Source organism: Trachurus japonicus, chromosome 2 (assembly GCF_045865225.1).
Source record: "Trachurus japonicus isolate A0001 chromosome 2, Traja_1.0".
NCBI lineage: Eukaryota > Metazoa > Chordata > Actinopteri > Carangiformes > Carangidae > Trachurus > Trachurus japonicus.
Genome location: NC_140908.1, coordinates 9835221 through 9853214, shown reverse-complemented (window position 1 = coordinate 9853214; position 17994 = coordinate 9835221). Strand labels below are relative to the sequence as shown.

Here is a 17994-nt window from a genome sequence, read left to right as displayed (position 1 = left end):
CACACGTACAGACACACCGACGAGCAGAGCTGAAAGACAGGCTGTCAGTGCCAGTTTCAGCGCCTTTACATCACAACAGAGAGAACATTGGTATTTCCACCACCATTAGGGCATTGATCACTGGCTCTTTGCTTCCAAATTGATCATTTAGAGTTCAATTGACCGTGACTCTGGCACAGCAGGAAATAGAAAAAGAAAAATTCACTCACGCTTTTCAGTGGAAATACATTTCCACAGACAACAGAGGGTGGTTGGTATAATAACCACTTCCCTCCTTCCTTCCTTCATGTAAAGAGCATGAGCTCAGGAAACAGCTATGATCTGTCCATCCCATCTGCAGCCTCTATCCTACCACCACACCTCACTCTGACACCTTGAATATTAAACCCCCTCCTTTCTCTTTATCACAGCACCTTGATTCCTTGCTTAATATTTGTTTTTGAGATGTGAGCTCAGCCATAAAGCCAGGAAGGGCAAAGTAGCAGAGCAACATCTGTCATCCTGGATGAAGCAGCCAGTGGTAGACAAATAATGTAAAAGCTTCCGTTATCTACTGGTTTTGTGTGCGATGATGAAGATAAATGGATGTTAAGTATTTCTGTGTCATCAAAGACTTCCCCTTTGGTAGTCAAAAACACTGTGGTAGTGTTAATGCTTCAAAGAGCTCTGATTCCAGCGCCTTGGTTCTGTACTTGTCAGCACTGTGTGTTGCAGCGGTACAGACAGATGTACGTGGGCTTTCAATATTAGAAAATGTGCCGCCTGCCTTGTTAGCTCACAGGGAAGGTGAGTGCATCTGTACAGGGATCTCAGCTGGCTGTAAAATCATTTATTCAGGATGAACGTCCTTTACTGTAGGTATCACTTCTGAAAACAGTATCCATCCATTTCTGAAGACACAGAAGACAGAAAGACCCACTACCAGTCAGACCACAAGTTATAAAAGGAGGGGTATGAATTTCACAAGGGAGTCGGCATGCATTAGGATACATATTCTTGATAATATGCTATTAATATTCATGCGACACTGATGCATATTGACTGAGGTTACATATTGATCACAGGTTTAATATGTCCACATGCGTCAGGCCTAAATTTTTAATGTAGTGAGTTGTGATTATAATATTAATAGAAAATGAACGTGTGAATATAAACAGGAGATGTTAACACAGCACATTAGATTCAGTCTGCAGACATAGACACAGACAGGCCAACCACAGCAGTGTTCAAGATTTAAAGCAGATAACATCAGATTAAACACACAACAGCACAAGTGTAAAGCATAGACTGTATAGAGGTGTAAAGCAGCATAATTAACACCGGAAGTAACAACTAGGACGTCACAGGAGCAACACGTGGCCACCCCTACAGTCTATGGGACACACACACACACACACACACTTTAAACTTACTGTGAACGGAGCTCTTTCCCGTAGGCCTGTACCACGAAGCGAGCTCAGCCTACCCGGGGTTACTATAGCAGCCTATCCAGCTGAACCTATCCACAACACTGTCATTCTGGATCAGCGGTACCGTGACGCTGGTTATCAACTCGGTAATTCAACCCCGTGAACGCGCACGTATAAAGGGTGGATTCAAGGCAGCAGACCAATCACAACCATGAGCACCGACGCGTCAGAGAGAAGCGAGGTGAGCGCACCGGAGCGCACACTCCTGTGAGGAAGAAAAAAAAAAGAAGCCCGTGGTCCGACCCGAGTTATTAAATGTTTAATCAGTGCTGATTAAACTTGTAAATGAATTCTGCTCTGGATCCGATTCTTTCCTTCTGTTCTGACTCTTTTAAACAGGAACAACAGAACCATTTTATTATATTAGGCTATATATTTTCCACCTTTGCCGAACATAAGGTTTGTTCTGAAAGCGTAAAATAAAAGCCTGTCCCATGTAGACGCGTGTCTCTATGGGAACACACACACACACACACACACACAATCATTTATAAGTTACATAGAGACGTTATATGTCTGCATCAGAAAGTGCAATGTTTTATTATCAAGATATTTACATTATTGTCACTTTTTAACCACCAGACAAAATCAATCAATCGATCGATCATCTTTGACATTGCTAGGCTAGCTTGAGCTAGCTAGCCACACTTTTCCAAGTTTCTTCCTTTTTAAAAGCTTAAAAATAACTGGAAAAAAAGAAGTGTTGAGTACACATGTGTAGACACAAAAATAATATCCAATATAAAAACACACTTTTACACACACAGAAGGGCATAAATCAAACCAAAAACACAGATAATGTACCCAGTAGTGTCAAAGGTCAAGGTACGGTGTCGGACAGGTGTCGCTCACTCAGCAGGTGTGTCATGGCTGCCTTGTTGTTGACGGCCAGGTGGCCGGAGCAGCGACCTGGCTTTGGTCAGCCAACGTTCAGGGTTAAAAGCGCTGAGGAAGGCCTTCCTAAACTTGTCCCCTGACAGAGTGTACAGAGCCAGGTTAAATACAGTGTTGAGTCCAGCCAGAGGCCTGGAGATGATATACAGGGTGTCAACAATGTCGTACATCATGCAATCTGGGTTTTCCATTTTGCGCGTTTCTATTCGCAACACACGCAGGAAGTGATAGGGCAGGAAACACACCACAAAAACCACCAGGACCAGCACGGTCACTCGTCGTGCTCGCATCCGACAAGGGCTGTTTGTGTAAGGCCCGTGTGTTAACTGTTTGACTATCCCAATGTAACACATGAACACCACCACCAGGGGAAGAAGAAACCCAATAGCGGTGAGCAGCCAGCTGTATAGGTACACTTCGGTTAAAGGCTCAGTGCTTGCAAAGTCCAAGCACCTGTTGTGATCTTTGTCCAGTGATATAATCCGCAGTATGTTAATGGTTCCTGCAGCAGCAATGATCCAGACAGCTGTGCACGCACATATACCCCACAGCTTCTGCTCCACCTGGGCCGCCATCAGAGGCTTCAACACCACCACATAGCGGAAAACGGCGAGACACGTCAGGAAGAGGATGCTCCCGTACAGGTTGAAATGAAACCCGAAGCGCACGTATCTGCACATGAAGCCACCGAAGGTCCACCGCTCCCCGCTGCTATAGTAGTGAACCAGGAAGGGCATGCTGAGGACGTAGAGGAGGTCGGTCAGCGCCAGGTTGACCATGATGATGCTGCTGCTCTTCCAGGGACGCAGCTTCGTCACGTAGATGCTGATGGAGGTTACGTTTCCCACCAGGCCCACGGTGAAGATGATGGTGTAGGAGACGGGCAAGAAGTAGCGTCTCACCAGCTGGGTCATATCGCTACAGTTGGAGGGTGTTGTGCAGTTGCTGTCCATAGCTGAGACCTGTTTGGCATAAAAACAGCAGTTTTACAAACCAAATTTATTGTACAATTAATGAAGAAATCACACAATGGAGGCACGTTTTGTTGGATTTGAGATTAAAATAGCTAAAATTGATCTGGCTAGCATGTAAACCAGCAGTTGCTGAATACATTCACACACAAATACACAATTTCCACTCTCTCTTTCCTCTGTTTTGGTCTCCACCAGTCTTTGAAAACATCTCATTATGCTAATTATTATAGGAGCAGAAGGAGACGACTTAGCCTAAATAAAGAGAGATAAAGTCAGAGTGAACAGGAAGTTGTGGTGAATGGATAAAAAAAAAATACAGGGCTGTGACTCGAGAGAGATGTCTGATACCCATGTTAAAGTAGCACTTACATTACATGGTGTTATTACAGTAACCATACCAACAAAGGCAGACTAATGCTGAGGATGGACATTACTGGGCATTATTAGAGTAACCATGGCAATTCAGGAAGGTATTTATTGTTGTAACCATGATAACAGAGGTCTAGTAACTATAATGGAGGAGATAGGCTATATAAGTACTTTTTCAGTCCTCAATATAATACCAAGGACATTTTCAAATATGAATGAATACTAGGTTAATGCTTTTTTTTTAAATGAATGAATGAATATTACAACTCTTTTCAAATGAATACATACATTTACAATGTGTGTTTTCGGGTGGAAGGAAAAATAGACCAGGAGTGAATCATGATTCCCTTCTTCCTCACCTGCCATATCACTGTCAGTGGCAATTACTGCCTGAAGAAGGGAGGAGAGAGTCGAGGGGGTAGGAAAAAAATGCAAAGCAAAACAAAAGGTGAGGAAAGAAACAAACAGTCAAGGAAACTCAATTGGGAAGAAACAAACAAACAAACAAAAATCGTCTTCTTTCCTCGTCAACAATGTGGTAAAGCTCTCAGGATGTGACAGCACCTATGGCATCCTGGCTTGATGGCAGCATCCTGTTAGGCTGCTCTCATTATGTATGTGTAAAGATGTGTGAAGTGTCAGTTACACAGAGAATATTGATTATAAATTACTATAAAAACACATTTTATGCTCAAGCTGAATCCAGGTGTAGCCTATGTGGTAGTGGTGAATCACAAAACACAGACACAAAGGCAGAGTTTGAAAAAGAGTTTTTTTCTACTCACTTTTTGTTCCAGTGTCCTCATCAGCGTTGCGTTCACATCCATTCCTCCGTCCTCTGTCGTTCCTCCTCCTACTCACTCCTCTTCCCTTCTAGTTTTCCGCACCCAAGGGGAAACTCCAGAGTGTTTTTTTCCTCATGTTTTAAAGCCCACCCTTGTGTGCTTTACCTTCAGCAGTGTGCCATCTACTTCCTGCTGTCATGCTTGAGCTGATAAAAGCTCAAGAGTCCCTTTTTATTTACACAGATCAGGTTTCAGGTGAACTTGCGGAGAAGAGAGCAAAAGGCCTGTCCAACAACAATCACTGCTTCTCGCCAAATTAAACCGTCCAGTGCACCTTTTGTTAGAGGACGACAACAAACATCTCAGTAGTTTCTACTGGGCGCTTTGTTATTTCTTCAAACAGGCATGTGAAAAACTGGAAGTGACACTGCAGGTCTAAATTTGGCACGGATACAGAAACTTAGTTTCTGATTAAAGCGATAAGGAAGTTTAAAGTTTGATCAAAGACAGCACAGTGACTAAGCGTTGTTATTTTTCAGACCTTATACCCTAACCAAATAGGGTCAGTTGTTACAATTAATAATTGTCGATTCTAAATGTGTTAATAAAAGGTTATTAATTAATTAGAGTCTGTACTAATAAATTATCTATCTATCTATCTATCTATCTATCTATCTATCTATCTATCTATCTATCTATCTATCTATCTATCTATCTATCTATCTATCTACTGCATGCACTTTATTTTATAGCTTTACACTGGAGCTTCTGTATATAGGCCCGTATGTGGCTCCAGTTACACTCCTTCCTTCAAAATAAAACTACCCTTGTGCGCTGACAGTTACACCCCAGTGGATTCCAGTGGGACAAACAATTTGAATTTTTATCACGCATGAAACAGCACTTACCACTTCAACAGACGGGGGTTTAGGGGACAGACGTTGGCAAATTATCACCCTGTGAAGCTAAAATGATGAGCGTGTTAGCTTAGCATCAGTTTAAGTCTCCATTTGGAGTCATTTGGAATCAGCATATCTATTATTCACTGTCATTTTATCACACATTTGATGATTTTTTCCATCTCCCTCTTGGACCTGCTGCGTCTGCAGGTAATCCACCACAGTGCTGCTCAACTTTTCCCACCAGGTTTTTCTACACCTTACATTCAAATCACAGCTCTGGTGCTGGTTTTACAGTGAAGGAAACAACTCAGGACTTGGAGCACTTATACTGTAGAGGGGAACATGATTACAGTCATTTGTCTAAAAGGAAGCTTGGAATGATGTCTCGCTCTTATTCCTGCGCGGTTTGAATCCATTTACTGTAACACACTTTGGACAGAAGCATCTACCAAATGATCGAAATTTAATGTAATTATGCTTCCATGCTCACAAACTAGTTGCTGACTTGTCCGTACAAAAAGGAGAAAGTTGTCTTTAGCACAACTACTAACACTGTGTCAGCCACTGCTAGTTACAGTACAAGCTAACAAACATAAAGTGCATATACTGTACATATATTTATTTTCTACTTTAACATACTTTGATTTCAAAATGTAAAACAAAGTGCATGCAGCCTTTTCCAATTTGATTTTTAATCAGTGGAGGCAGCAGAAATTTGAATTACAATTAATCACATTTTTGTTGTTCCTTTTTAATTATTCATTTAAAGCATAGCTGCCATCCTTAATACACCTTCCCATCTCCTTTATAGCTGTACTACAGGGGGTGCAAACTGCACACCACAGACCATAATGAAAACCTATTGATTTTTAGTGAGGTGTGATTTCCTTTGGTGTGGTGTTATCCTATTCATTTTCCTGGAAAAAGCAAACCTTCTTGCACAGTAGTAACTCACAATCATGCTGTCACACCGACAATTGTGAGATGTTTGAAGCTACTTATGCTGGATTTAAATGTCAAGGCTTCTTACTTACTTGTTACCTGAAAGTACAAAGAAGCTATATATATATATATATATATATATATGTATATATATATATATATATATATACGCGCGTGTGTATTTTTCTTCCTCAGCTGCCCCCGACATGTCGGCACGGTCTCTTTTCTGTCATGCCACCTCTTTGTAGATCAGACAAAATAAAAACCGTAACAGAAGCCAAAGTTTACGAATGTTTATTTTACAAAAGAAGAGCTAGAAATGAAGTAAACAGAAGTTTATAGATCAATCTAAATGGCGGATTTTTTTTTTTTTTTTTAAATACTGTGGGGGATGTTGCAGTCTTTGAAGAGGCAGCAGAACAGAAGTGTTTATAGTACAGATAAAAATCATCTGAGCTCTGAGAAAAATTAATGTCAAAGATCAACTTGACAGAAAAGATGTGTGTGCAGAGGATGAGTTGCCTTGGTTGCAGCTTTTGTTTTGCAGGGGCCCGGTTGGAGGGTGGCGGCTGGGGTCTTGTTAAGAGTGCTTCTGTTTACAGCTTGGGCATCCTGGCAGCGTTGAGGCGCATGGACACACAGGAAGAGCCGGCAGCGTAACGCATCTCCCTCAGCATGCCGAACCACTGCTTCTTATCGTCCTCGAACCTAACGAGAGGAGGAGGAGGAGCGGAGTCGGATGTCAGAGGGGTGACAGAGAGGAAAACATCCCGTGATAGTCCCACAACCTGAGAGAAGACTTACTGCCAGACATCAGTGACCTCTGTGGGAGCCACCTGCTTGTCCTCCGCCTGAATCATGGCGAAGCCGCCCACCGCGTACAGAGAGCCGCTGTTGCTCACCAGGTTGACGGAGCTCCTCTCCTGAGGAAACTCTGTGAAGGGCTCCCACCTGAGGAGACACAGCAGTTGGAGAAGGTCAAGTCTAAGATGGAGCTCTATGTTGAAAATTTAGATTTTTTTTTACATAAAGAAACTTTTTTAACAGTTTACCCACAATAAAAGTTGACAGTTTTTCCTTATATATATATATATAAAATGACAAGAATAAGTCGTTCGTTGACATGTCTCATGAACAAAGATGTTAGCAGAGGTAAGCTGTGAAGCTCTGACTAACTGGAAGGCGTTACTCTTAATCAGCATGCTACACTCACAGTAATTAACACCTTTTATTTCCGCAGTTTGTGGCTATACCTCAAATTATTACTGGATCTCTCATTCACACTTCAGTTGTGTTTGTGTTTGTGTGCTTTGTTTCTAAAGAGGAAACCACAGAATTGAAAAGAAAACTGTCGTTGTAAGAGTCGATTAGTACTGTATAATCAATTTCCATAAAATCCTTTGAGTAACTGGTTATTATTTCACAACTTTATATTAATTCTCCAACTAAAGAGGAGGAAGTGAATCCTACTTGTTTGTTGTGAAGTCGTAGGTTTCACACATAGCGGTGAGGCCTTCCTCGTTGACTCCACCGGCCACGATGATCTTGCCGTTGTGGATGACGGCTCCGAACATGGCTCTGGGCGTCTTCATGGCCGCCAGCTCCCTCCACTCCGACTGCTTGTGATTGTACGTAAACATCTTGTTGAGAGCTTTGCTGTGGAGACACAAGGGGGCGAACACAACACAGTCATACAAACATCCTGCAGGTCCACGGGGTGAGTTTTCTTTTCTTTTTTACAGCCACGCTATAATGAATAGACGCTGAAATCTTTTGTATCTTAAGATTGTTCACAGGAATTCACAAAAACATCCTTCTTTCTACAGATAAAGAAGAAAGCTTATCACATAATAAACAATGAGGTCATTTGGAATACATTTGATTTGTACAGATAATTACTCAGAGACTTACTTACATTTTTGTTATCATGATGTTTAAAATGGGACAAAATAAAAGTAACACAATATCATTTGGAGCGATACTGGACATTATTGAAATTCTAATCTGTTCAGGATCATGTGCCCACCACTCATCTGGAACTGAACTGAACTGATAACACTACAAAGATGTATTGTTGTTGCAGATTTGTAGTACAAAGACCTGTTTTAGCCCAGGTGCAGTATTTATTTATCTGTATAATCTCACTTGGACGTGAATTTGCACAGAAAGTAAATTGAAGTACAAGATGTGTTATGGTCAGGTTATGATTATGCTTTGTCTTCCCAAGTATTGCTTGTTCCTTTTCTGAATGTATGTATTTTTATTTGTCAGATTCCATATTTTTATGATGAATAAAGCCATTTAATACTGATGTTTATTCTCTTTCTGTCACATGATTTGGGCTTTACTCATGCAGTCACTGTGGTCTAACTCACAGCTTTAATTGTGTCCTGGTTGATAATGAATTACATGTTGGGTTGCCTGAAGAGACACTGATGAAGACTCTCACACCTTCTTTTTTTGCGAGCCCCGAATGTGATACAGTGCAGGACACACACACACACCTATTTCCAGGGCAGTGCAGCTCCCTGGAAGCTGGAGACACGACACACTGATCTTATGGTTTGTTGACTTTTATATATTTTGCTTATGATTTTTGTAAAGCTGTGAATCGCACTCTGTCGTGTCGTTTAATAAAAAAAAAACAGATTGTGTGTTAACACTGCGACACAACAATACTGTAGTTGCACAAACTCACTATCTTCCATTGCATTAACTTATCAACCCATCCTGGCCTGCAGCAGTGTAAATGTTGTCTATAATGTGCCGTGTGTCCCTGCAGTCTGTCAGGATGATGGACTACAAACAGCTGCAGCTCACTATGTAAGGTCTCACTCACACACACACACACACACACACACACACACACACACACACACACACACACACACACACACACACTCACTTGTCATCTGTCTTCCCTCCGATGCAGTAGACCAGTCCTTTGTGGGAGATGACAGCGTGGCCATGGATCTTCAGAGGAAGCTTTTTGGTCTCACTCCACTTCATCTTCCTAAAAAACAAAAAGGACATTGAAGTGATAATGTTGAACAGCTTCATTCAGTCAGTTATTCTGTTGTTTTCTGTGTGGTTAATTATAACAAACATGTTTTCCCATGAGCCAAATCAATCTGTGTGTATGTAAATGAATATATCATTATAGATATTCAAACTTAAAGAGAGGCGAAAAGTGATCTATAATTACTTATTCAGTACAGATTAAGAAGGTGAGATCACATCAAATGGTGACTAATTAAACAATGGCACCACATTCCCCCACTATTGTTTTTTCTAAAGGAACAAAGTTAGCTAATTTCCTGAAGTTAATTATCACCTGAAAACTTTACCAGAGGTGAGACAGAGTGAGAAACAGAGGAACAGTGAGGCTATGAAAAGAAGAAGAAGAAGCAACGAGGAGGCAAATAATACCACTGACTCAACATCGTAGCACATCACAGTGTCCAGAGACTCGTTGGTCTGGAGATCTTTTCCAGCCACGGCGAACAGGAAGTTCTCGCTCTCTCCGATGTTGAACAGGCATCTGGGAGAGGGCATGGGTGGGAGGGCCGCCCAGTCCGACGTCAGCGGATCCAACTGTGAAGGAAAAGCAGTGCCACACATTAAAACATGAGCCTCTTAGTGCCCATTAGCTCCCTCATAAAGAGGAGGGTGAATCACAGCACTGTATGAGATCCTCTTATTGATTATGCAGTAAAAAATACAGGTTTTTAAAAGTGGGATTATGACGTCTGTGTCATTTAGACCTCATAGCACTTTTTTTGTCCGATTTATTTGTGCTTTGAGCTCCATTAAGATGTTCAAATGAAGGACAAGAAGTCTATGAATGAATGAAAATACACTAGGAAGCACAGATTGCACATATTTGAAGCTAAATCCATGACACAGTTAATTTAGTTTAGCAGAAAGACCAGGGAAAAACAGCTAGCGTTGCTCTGTCAAATAAAAAAAATACAATATTGGAATAATGTGCAAATTCTGTGTTGACACTGAACACATGCAGCATTAGCAAAGACACCTTTAATTCAGATTTAATGTAGGTCATGTTTATAGATGACACATGGAAGTGGTATTGATTTTAAAATCTGACTCTTGGCATGAAAAGTAATATTTCCCCAAATTATTTCATTTCTTATACAAAACTATAATAAACCAGAGTGGCGTCAAGTCGACCTACTCACCAAATAGAAATAACACTGCAGAGGCACGGCCTTGTTCTCCTCATCCACAAACAGTCCACCGATGAGGTACAGCTGGTTCCTCTTGGACACCAGGCTGACGTGGTTGCGTGGCACCTGCTCCGACATGGCCGCCAGGAAGCACTCGTTCTCACCGACGTCGTAAGCCACCGCCGCCGTGTCGTTGATCATCAGGATGAAGTCGCGCGCGTACATGCCGTGTCTGCGGTTGTCGTTCAGGAACCCGGGGAACGGGCTGTCGTCCTCCTCCTCTCCTCCCTCCTTGTCGGCTCCTTCCTCTCCTTCCTTCTTCTGGGGTTTCTCCGGAAGTTTCCCCTTGTAGGCGTCCCTGACGACCTGGATCGTCTTCTGCAGCTCCGGGTCGGCCTTGACGATGTCGTCCGTCTCCACTTTGTCTTTGAAGTACTTCTCCGGCAGCAAGCGGAAGCGGATGCAGTTGAACGCATCCTTCAGGACCTTGATGCGCTTGTCCTTGTCGAAGCGGGTCCAGGCCATGACCGCCTCGAACACCAGCTCCTCCTTCTCCACGTTCAGCGAGTCCCCACCGATGATGGCGAACAGTTCGTGGGGCGCCAGCTTGAGGAACTCCTCGTCTTTGTAGAGGGCCTCGAAGCGGTCGGCGATGAAGTTGCGCGCGGCCACGGCGAGTCTGGGACAGTTGAGGACCAGGCCCATCCTGAAAATGGCCATGCAGTTGCCGATGGACAGCTTCTTCTGGAGGTAGTTGACGCACACGGTGAAGACGGAGGGGATCTGGAATCTGTTGGCCACGGCGACGATATCCTGCACGTTCTCGTCGGTGAGGTCGATCTCGGCGGAGTAGAGGTACTGGATGATCATGTCCAGGATGGAGGGGTTGACGTCGTCCAGCACCACCTCCTTGGTGTTCTCCACCTCCTTCCCATCCTCTGTGAAGAAGATCTCCCTGAAGTACGGGCTGCAGGCGGCCATGATCAGCCGGTGGCAGGGGAAGCTGCGGTCGCCCACCTTCAGGGTGCAGTCCACAAACTTGTTCTCATTCAGCAGCTCCTTCAGCCCGTCCTGGAGCAGGGTGCTCTGGAACAGGCGCAGCTCCTCCTTGATGGCGTTGGGGTCCATGGCGAGTCAGGAGGGGAAACGAAAGGGGGTTTGTGGAAAGAGGAAGGAGACGGCGGTGGTGGCGGCCACAGGTCCTTTTGGCAGTCGGTCCTGGCTGGAAAAGGCAGAGCAGAGAAAAGGGTCCCGGTGTGAAGACCCTGCAATTTAATCCTGTCCCGGTCTAAATATAGCCTCCTCTACCCCCCCTGCCTGCTCCAGCTCCGGTGGAATCTGACTGGGCCGAATCACAGGCCCTCGGCTCGAGCAGCTGCTGTCACAGACTGAAAGAAGCAACTGGCTGCCCGGGCCGGGGATATGCCACCATGATTCAGCTCCAGGAGTGTCATGTGTCATGTGGCAGGGCCAACAGCAGAGAGACAATGCTGTCAAAGCCCTCAAATAGCACGCCCCAAACTGAACGTATGACTGGGAGGATATTTAGAGCAGTCACACTCGCATCCACAAATATGTGCATTTCTAGTCAATCATGCCTGTATTTTCAGTTTCACTGAACTGATCCACTTTGTATAATAATAATAATAACAATAATAATCATCATAATCACATAAACAACATAATTAGAGCTGATTTTACCTGATTATTCTGAAAATCTGTTGGTCTCATTTACAGTAATATATGACAAGAAAAGGAGAAAATACTCACATTCAGGAGAGGCGAAAGTTGTCAAATATTGCGAATCTTTTCTCGAGAAATTCCTAAAATATGATCAAAATAGTTGCAGATAAATGCGGCAGAGGGAAATTGTACAGTTGTTTTCATTTTTTAAAAGTCAATTAATGTTATTTTTGTTTGTATATCTAGGTATTTCTAATTTACTGTTCATTTTTATACATTATTTGAGGAAAAAGGTAGTTAAATCAGCCTTACAGTAATTTTGGGGCATGCTATAGTTACTCAAATGAACCACCACAGTCTTGGTCCATTTTATCTTATTTGATCTTATCAAATAACCCTAACCCTAACCCCCTAACCCTAACCCTATTATCAAAGTGAGTCTAAACGGCACAAAGAGACTGAGCTAAAAATGGAGCAGAAAAAGTTGGGGTGCAGCAGCTGTGTTGCAGAAACAGGTGACAACCACACATCCAAGTAGATCTGTGTCCACCAATCAACATGGTGTTGTTTTTCCCTACTGGATGGATTATTGTCAAGCTGCGTTGTGTGTCTGTGTGTGTTGCTCTGCAGTCTGCACTAAAACACTTTAAAATGGACTTCAATCATTTCAGAGCTGAAAACGTTAAGTCTCTTTTCCTTCCTCTTGGAGATAAACGGTGTCAATTTGCCCACTTTGCTATGTATTTTCGTATAACATCAGGCTATTAAAGAAGGCTACTACTCATGTGCCAGGATCAATAGGATCTTATATTGTTAAATCTTATTTCAGAGGTCTGATAAAGCGTGAGGAGTGTGTAGAGTTAGGTAACGTTTCTCCCGTGGGCAGCACTAAAGATAGATCAGACTATGCCACTTGTCGAGGAGTGTCTACCAAGTAATTTAAGCAGAATGAAACAGCAGGTTCTGTGAAAGAAAAGCTCTGCTACCTCCCCGAAGCTACAGCAGATGAATTAAGCAAAGTTTTAAAAAAAAAGGTTGTGCAAATATGTGCTAATTTTTGTGTCAGTGACAGTGTTTAGGGTCTGTGTGAAAATGAACCTCAGGTTCAGTGTTGTAAAGAAGCAAAACAGCTGTTTAATTAAGATTTTCTGATGAAAAAACACAATAGCTTTCAAAAATTTAGATTATTTTCATACTGTATATTGAGTCGGTACGTTATTAAATGAAACAAGCAAATGCTACGTGTATAGAAAACAAATAACCCTCCCGTTTTATCATGTACATCCAGTCTAAATCTAATTATCACTAAATGCTAATTGGCCATCAGCTCTAGAGTTTGGTTTTACCAGTAAAGTGACTTTTTAAAGGACCTTTTCTGACCGTCCCGTCCCCCCTTACTAATCATTTTCATACTGTCCTTTAATGAAAATGTGACGCATCTTCCCAAATTAGTTTGGATCCTGTTTATTAAAAACGTTTGACATCAAATGTTGACAATATAAAATGAGATTGATGCAGTCAGCAGCGTGTGAAATGCTGCCTATTCAGTTTACAGCATGTGTTACCCCCAGTAGAGGGCAGTGTGTGTGTGTGTGTGTGTGTGTGTGTGTAAGAAACAAGTGGAATGTAAACACAAAACATCACATCTTCAAAACATTCAAATGCATTTCATATAAAAACACAACAAACTATATTTTACTGATATAAGAGGCTGTGTGTTATCGGTTACTGTGATTATGCTTAAACACCAATATCCCTTAAGAAATTAATAACTAATAGATAGGTTATTTTTTTTAATGGCGCATTGATTGACTGATTGAATGTATGTATGGCTGTGACTTTGATAAGGCACTGGCGTTGTTATTATTATTATTGATCATGTTGAGAAACCTTCCCAGTACTCACAGACTGTGTATGAAAAAAATAAAATAAAGATCATGTCCCATAGGTGTGGGGATCCCCAGGGAGCTCTGAGTGCTCATCTGTATTCCTGAGAAGTGTCACCTGGACTAGATGCTTTTTATAAAAAATACAAAAAAACAATGGAGGTATATATCAAAAGTAGGCTCTTTTGTTTTGTACTCAGAGGAGGGGGATTTAACAATAAGGTTTTATAGGAGGGGACGCTGAGACAGGAACTATAATGTAGTAGTGATGTGGAACATCAGTGTATGTAGATGCCTGAGAATTATGCAAAAAAAAAAAAAAAAGAAACAAAAAAACCTTACATAACCCTGTGAAAAGGCTGGAATTAGCTGCCCCTCCTTGAAGTATCTACAGCAGATGTATGGCAGATGCCTTCACTCAGCCTTCTGGAGAAAAGAGCCAATACTCAAACATTTGGAAATAATAATGAGAGTGTTCTGCCCCCATTTCAGCAGAGGAAATTACAAAAGGAAAAGAGAAAAATATCAAAGAAAATGACACATTAGCAGGATGACAGGGAGGCTGTGAATGACATAGATGATTCTGATGTGGTGGCAGCAGGGATGAATCATGAGAGTGTACCAGCGTGTCTGGCGATCACACACGTCCTCTTGCACTCCTCCTCCGTGTCAAAGCGATTCTTGTTTCCGTTGCAGCCTCCGTACCAGAACTGGGCGCAGGCGTTGGCTTGCTTGTCATAATACCAGCGGATGTTGTAGTCCCGACACGTGCCCTGGTCCAGAACCAGGCCGCAGCGAGGGTCCAGCGGCACGGTCTCTGCACACGTAGAAAAAAAAAAAGAAAAATAAGAAGATGAGGTCATACTTTACCTTCAAGCAGGATCACAGCAGTTTAGAGAGGAACTATGCAGGATTTTTACCTTAAAGGGATAGTTCAACATTTTGGCAAAGTGGCCTATTGCCATAATCCCTATAGTTTTAGTAGTTTCCCTCATCAAATACACAATCCAACAACTCCAAAACGATCTGGTGGACAAGTTGTGACCTGCACATTCACCATGCTATGAGATAATAACAGAATGTTACGAGACAGAGTTGTTTTCCAGGTAAATTCATACAAAACCGCTGATGTGCGTTCCTGTCGGGGGCAGTTTTTCAGCAAGCAGTCTCTGCATTTGCCTCGAAAACAACTCTGTCTGGTAACGTTCTGTTATTATCTCATAGCGTGGTGAATGTGCAGGTCACAACTTGCAGCTCGCGGCTCTGCTCCTCCATTCTAAAAATAGCTTGCACCGACAATTGAAGGTAACGAACCTACTGCTAAAACGATAGGGATTATGGCAATGGGCCAATTTGCCAAAATGTTGAACTATCCCTTAAACTATGCTACATTTTGACCTTAATTAAACAGCTTCGGAGTACTAATGCCGGTTAAATAAATGATTTGTAACTTGTTACAGGAAGAATTGAGGTTCTCTGCCTTCCACCTAGCGTCTCTTGGCTGAAAACCAACACAAATGGGCCCCATAACCTGTAATCTCTTGGTTATGACAGATAAGACTACACAAATATACACATGGTAACAATAGAAAAAGCAGAAAAGCAACCAGACTTATAGTTAGTCCCCCTTTAAACACCTTTGTAACGGTAACACACACACAAACACACACACACCAGTCCCGAAACCCTCTCTGTTGTTGTACTTCCTGCTAAAGTAGGCGTCTCGACACAAGGTGAAAACAACACTGCTGTGCTGCTGTCTCAGCTTGTCGTCATTGACCTCTGCAACTCTTCACCTACCCGACCTCATTACAGGGTCTGTCAATCACAAAAGCACCTATCATCATAACCCTGGGGGTCGGGGGGCCATAAGCTTTTAACACTCCTGCCTTCCCTGTGTTTGCTGCAGATTCAGGGAATGTTTTATTTTGAAAAGGCTGCATTAAGGAAAGCCGGGTTCCCTCTGCAACATCAGCTACAGACACACTGAGTCATCTCTTCCCTTTTGTGGGTAAAAAAAAAAAAACCCCACACACACAGATGTAGAGGAAAACTGTGCTGTGAGCTGCTGAACAAACTGGTGACACAGATCCAGCTCATCCAACACCTTTGTAAATGTGTCCTCAGACCAGCAGAGTGAGACGTTTTTGATCGGTGATCGTGTGTTTTTAACACTTTCAACATCGAGCGCGGTGCAGCTGCAGTGTTTCTGTGTGGTTTAACAGCAGTATGATGAACAGGAGACAGCAGGTGTGTTCAGGGTGTCAGTGTTTCTGAAAGATGTCAGAGCATGGAGGAAAAAAAAAAAGGTGGCGCGTAAATTAGCCTGCGCGCCCAGGTGCTGTGTTTACATCAGAGCCTATAAATACTCACATCCGCTGTGGAGACCTGGGCAGAAAAGGTGATTTCAGTCTTTAACTACAGCTGACTAACTTGAACCTGCTGCATTTAAAAAAACAAAAACAAACGAGCTGAACTGCAGCTGAAAATGATAATTGTGACAAGGAGAGGTTGTAGAAACACTATACAAGTTTGTTTTATCAATTATCTAGCTGTATAATATCATTTTCATCAGTCAAGTATCAGCAAATTAAACCTTACAACAGTACTAAGCCCTTACAATCTGCAATCTGTCTTATATTAAAGGATATCCCACACACACTCACATACAGTATGAGTTGAAGCTTTAGACATGAATAAAGTGATTGGAGCTTTTCGAATCCTCCTTGAGACTGAACAGGAAAAAAAAAACCTTCACTTTTGATCTGCGCAGCAAACTCAAAAGGTAAAGTCTATTTAACAGGCTATATAAGTTAAAAATACATCTGCAGAGGTCAGTGAAGTTAATTAGCCCCTGAAGTACACACAGAGGTGAGCACACATTTTCAGGAGATGAGTTGTACGAACCACAATAAGTCCAGCAAACTGGATAATAGGTTATCTAAGCCATCCAGAATGGGGGGATCGTACTTTTCACTTGCATGTTTCATAGATTTTCCTCCTGTTCTGTACATTTATCAGTGGTGAAAAACATCCTCAAAATCTGCACTTCACTCATCACTGTGATGCTAACGTCTTCTTATATAACTCCTCTGCCAGCAGCACATTTTCTTTCTTTCTATCAGCTCCAGTTTGCTTCTATTTGGGGTTTTTGTTGCAGCCCTGTTTCCTATCATTTCATCCACATTCCCATTTCTGAAATCTATGTTGTGAAATCCACATGTACATATTTGTATTATTATTGTAAATATACTATTGTAAAAAAGAAAAAATATGTTTATACTGAAGCCATCTCACTTGTAATTGGCTCCAGCTTCCATGCGGTGCAGCTAATGGATGGATGCGGTTGATGGACTTGCAGTTGCTTGCTTTGTTTTATCCTGGTATATATTTTTATATCATACTGTTTTGTATTATGCAAAGCAAATTCATAAAATGGGAGAGCTGTTTAGGCTGTAAACCTGGTTCTGATTCAGAGTCAGTCTGATGCTGCAGGTTTAAATCAAACCAGACACCAGACTGAGTTTAAACTAAACTACAGTAAAGTAAAAAATACAGTAAAGCACAGTTTTATCCACTGCTTTGATCAGAAAATACCTGGACGTGTGCTGACTGTACCTGAGTTGCTTCAGGTATGTCGGTATTTCTTTTTAAATTACACTGGTTTTTAAAACAGTTCTTGTACTTTCTGTTCAGCACTGGAGGAATGCTGTATTCACATTCATTCATTTGTTCATTCATTCATCGTAGAGGTCACACAAGTTGTTGTTTGATTTATCATATCTACGCATTATCATGTGTATATTTGTGTAGTCTTATGTGTCACAAACAAGAGATTACGGGTTACGGGGAGCGTTTGTGTTGCGGTGCCGTAGAGACGAGAGCTGGGACACTGGGTTGGAG

The 17994-nt window shown here is 42.1% G+C and overlaps 3 protein-coding genes across 5 annotated transcripts in view; all 3 read right to left on the bottom strand.

Annotated features, from left to right (window-relative positions):
* Window positions 1-2207: 2207 nt before the first annotated feature.
* Window positions 2208-4796, bottom strand: LOC146990822 (2-oxoglutarate receptor 1-like). Its single transcript, XM_085799846.1, has 2 exons — window positions 4492-4796; window positions 2208-3325 (listed from the first exon to the last, which is right to left on the bottom strand). The coding sequence occupies exons 1-2, from the start codon at window positions 4531-4533 to the stop codon at window positions 2318-2320; spliced, it is 1050 nt and encodes a 349-aa protein (XP_085655972.1). The 5' UTR covers window positions 4534-4796; the 3' UTR covers window positions 2208-2317.
* A 1817-nt stretch (window positions 4797-6613) lies between these two features.
* On the bottom strand, window positions 6614-11742 carry LOC146990821 (kelch-like protein 41b). Its single transcript, XM_085799832.1, has 6 exons — window positions 10535-11742; window positions 9772-9929; window positions 9241-9348; window positions 7806-7991; window positions 7140-7286; window positions 6614-7043 (listed from the first exon to the last, which is right to left on the bottom strand). Exons 1-6 carry the CDS (start codon window positions 11648-11650, stop codon window positions 6932-6934), a joined length of 1827 nt encoding a protein of 608 aa, XP_085655958.1. The 5' UTR covers window positions 11651-11742; the 3' UTR covers window positions 6614-6931.
* A 2428-nt stretch (window positions 11743-14170) lies between these two features.
* LOC146990820 (uncharacterized) overlaps window positions 14171-17994 on the bottom strand; it is a 31321-nt gene continuing 27497 nt past the window's right edge. For 2 of the 3 annotated variants that reach the window (XM_085799793.1, XM_085799808.1), the window contains exon 36: window positions 14171-14908. In XM_085799793.1, coding sequence (XP_085655919.1) covers window positions 14700-14908 — 209 coding nt within the window. In that variant the 3' untranslated portion in view covers window positions 14171-14699. The remainder of the gene's footprint in view (window positions 14909-17994) is intronic. The other variant, XM_085799800.1, reaches the window with a different exon arrangement.

Coding starts and splice junctions, on each gene's coding strand:
- LOC146990821 (XM_085799832.1), bottom strand. CDS start 11,650: ATGGACCCCAACGCCATCAAGGAGGAGCTGCGCCTGTTCCAGAGCACC. Junction 9,930..10,534: donor TGCAGTGTTATTTCTATTTG/GTGAGTAGGTCG, acceptor TTTCCTTCACAG/TTGGATCCGCTGACGTCGGA. Junction 7,992..9,240: donor GGAGGGAAGACAGATGACAA/GTGAGTGTGTGT, acceptor GTGTCTCCACAG/CAAAGCTCTCAACAAGATGT.
- LOC146990822 (XM_085799846.1), bottom strand. CDS start 4,533: ATGGATGTGAACGCAACGCTGATGAGGACACTGGAACAAAAA. Junction 3,326..4,491: donor TGAGGACACTGGAACAAAAA/GTGAGTAGAAAA, acceptor TATGCCAAACAG/GTCTCAGCTATGGACAGCAA.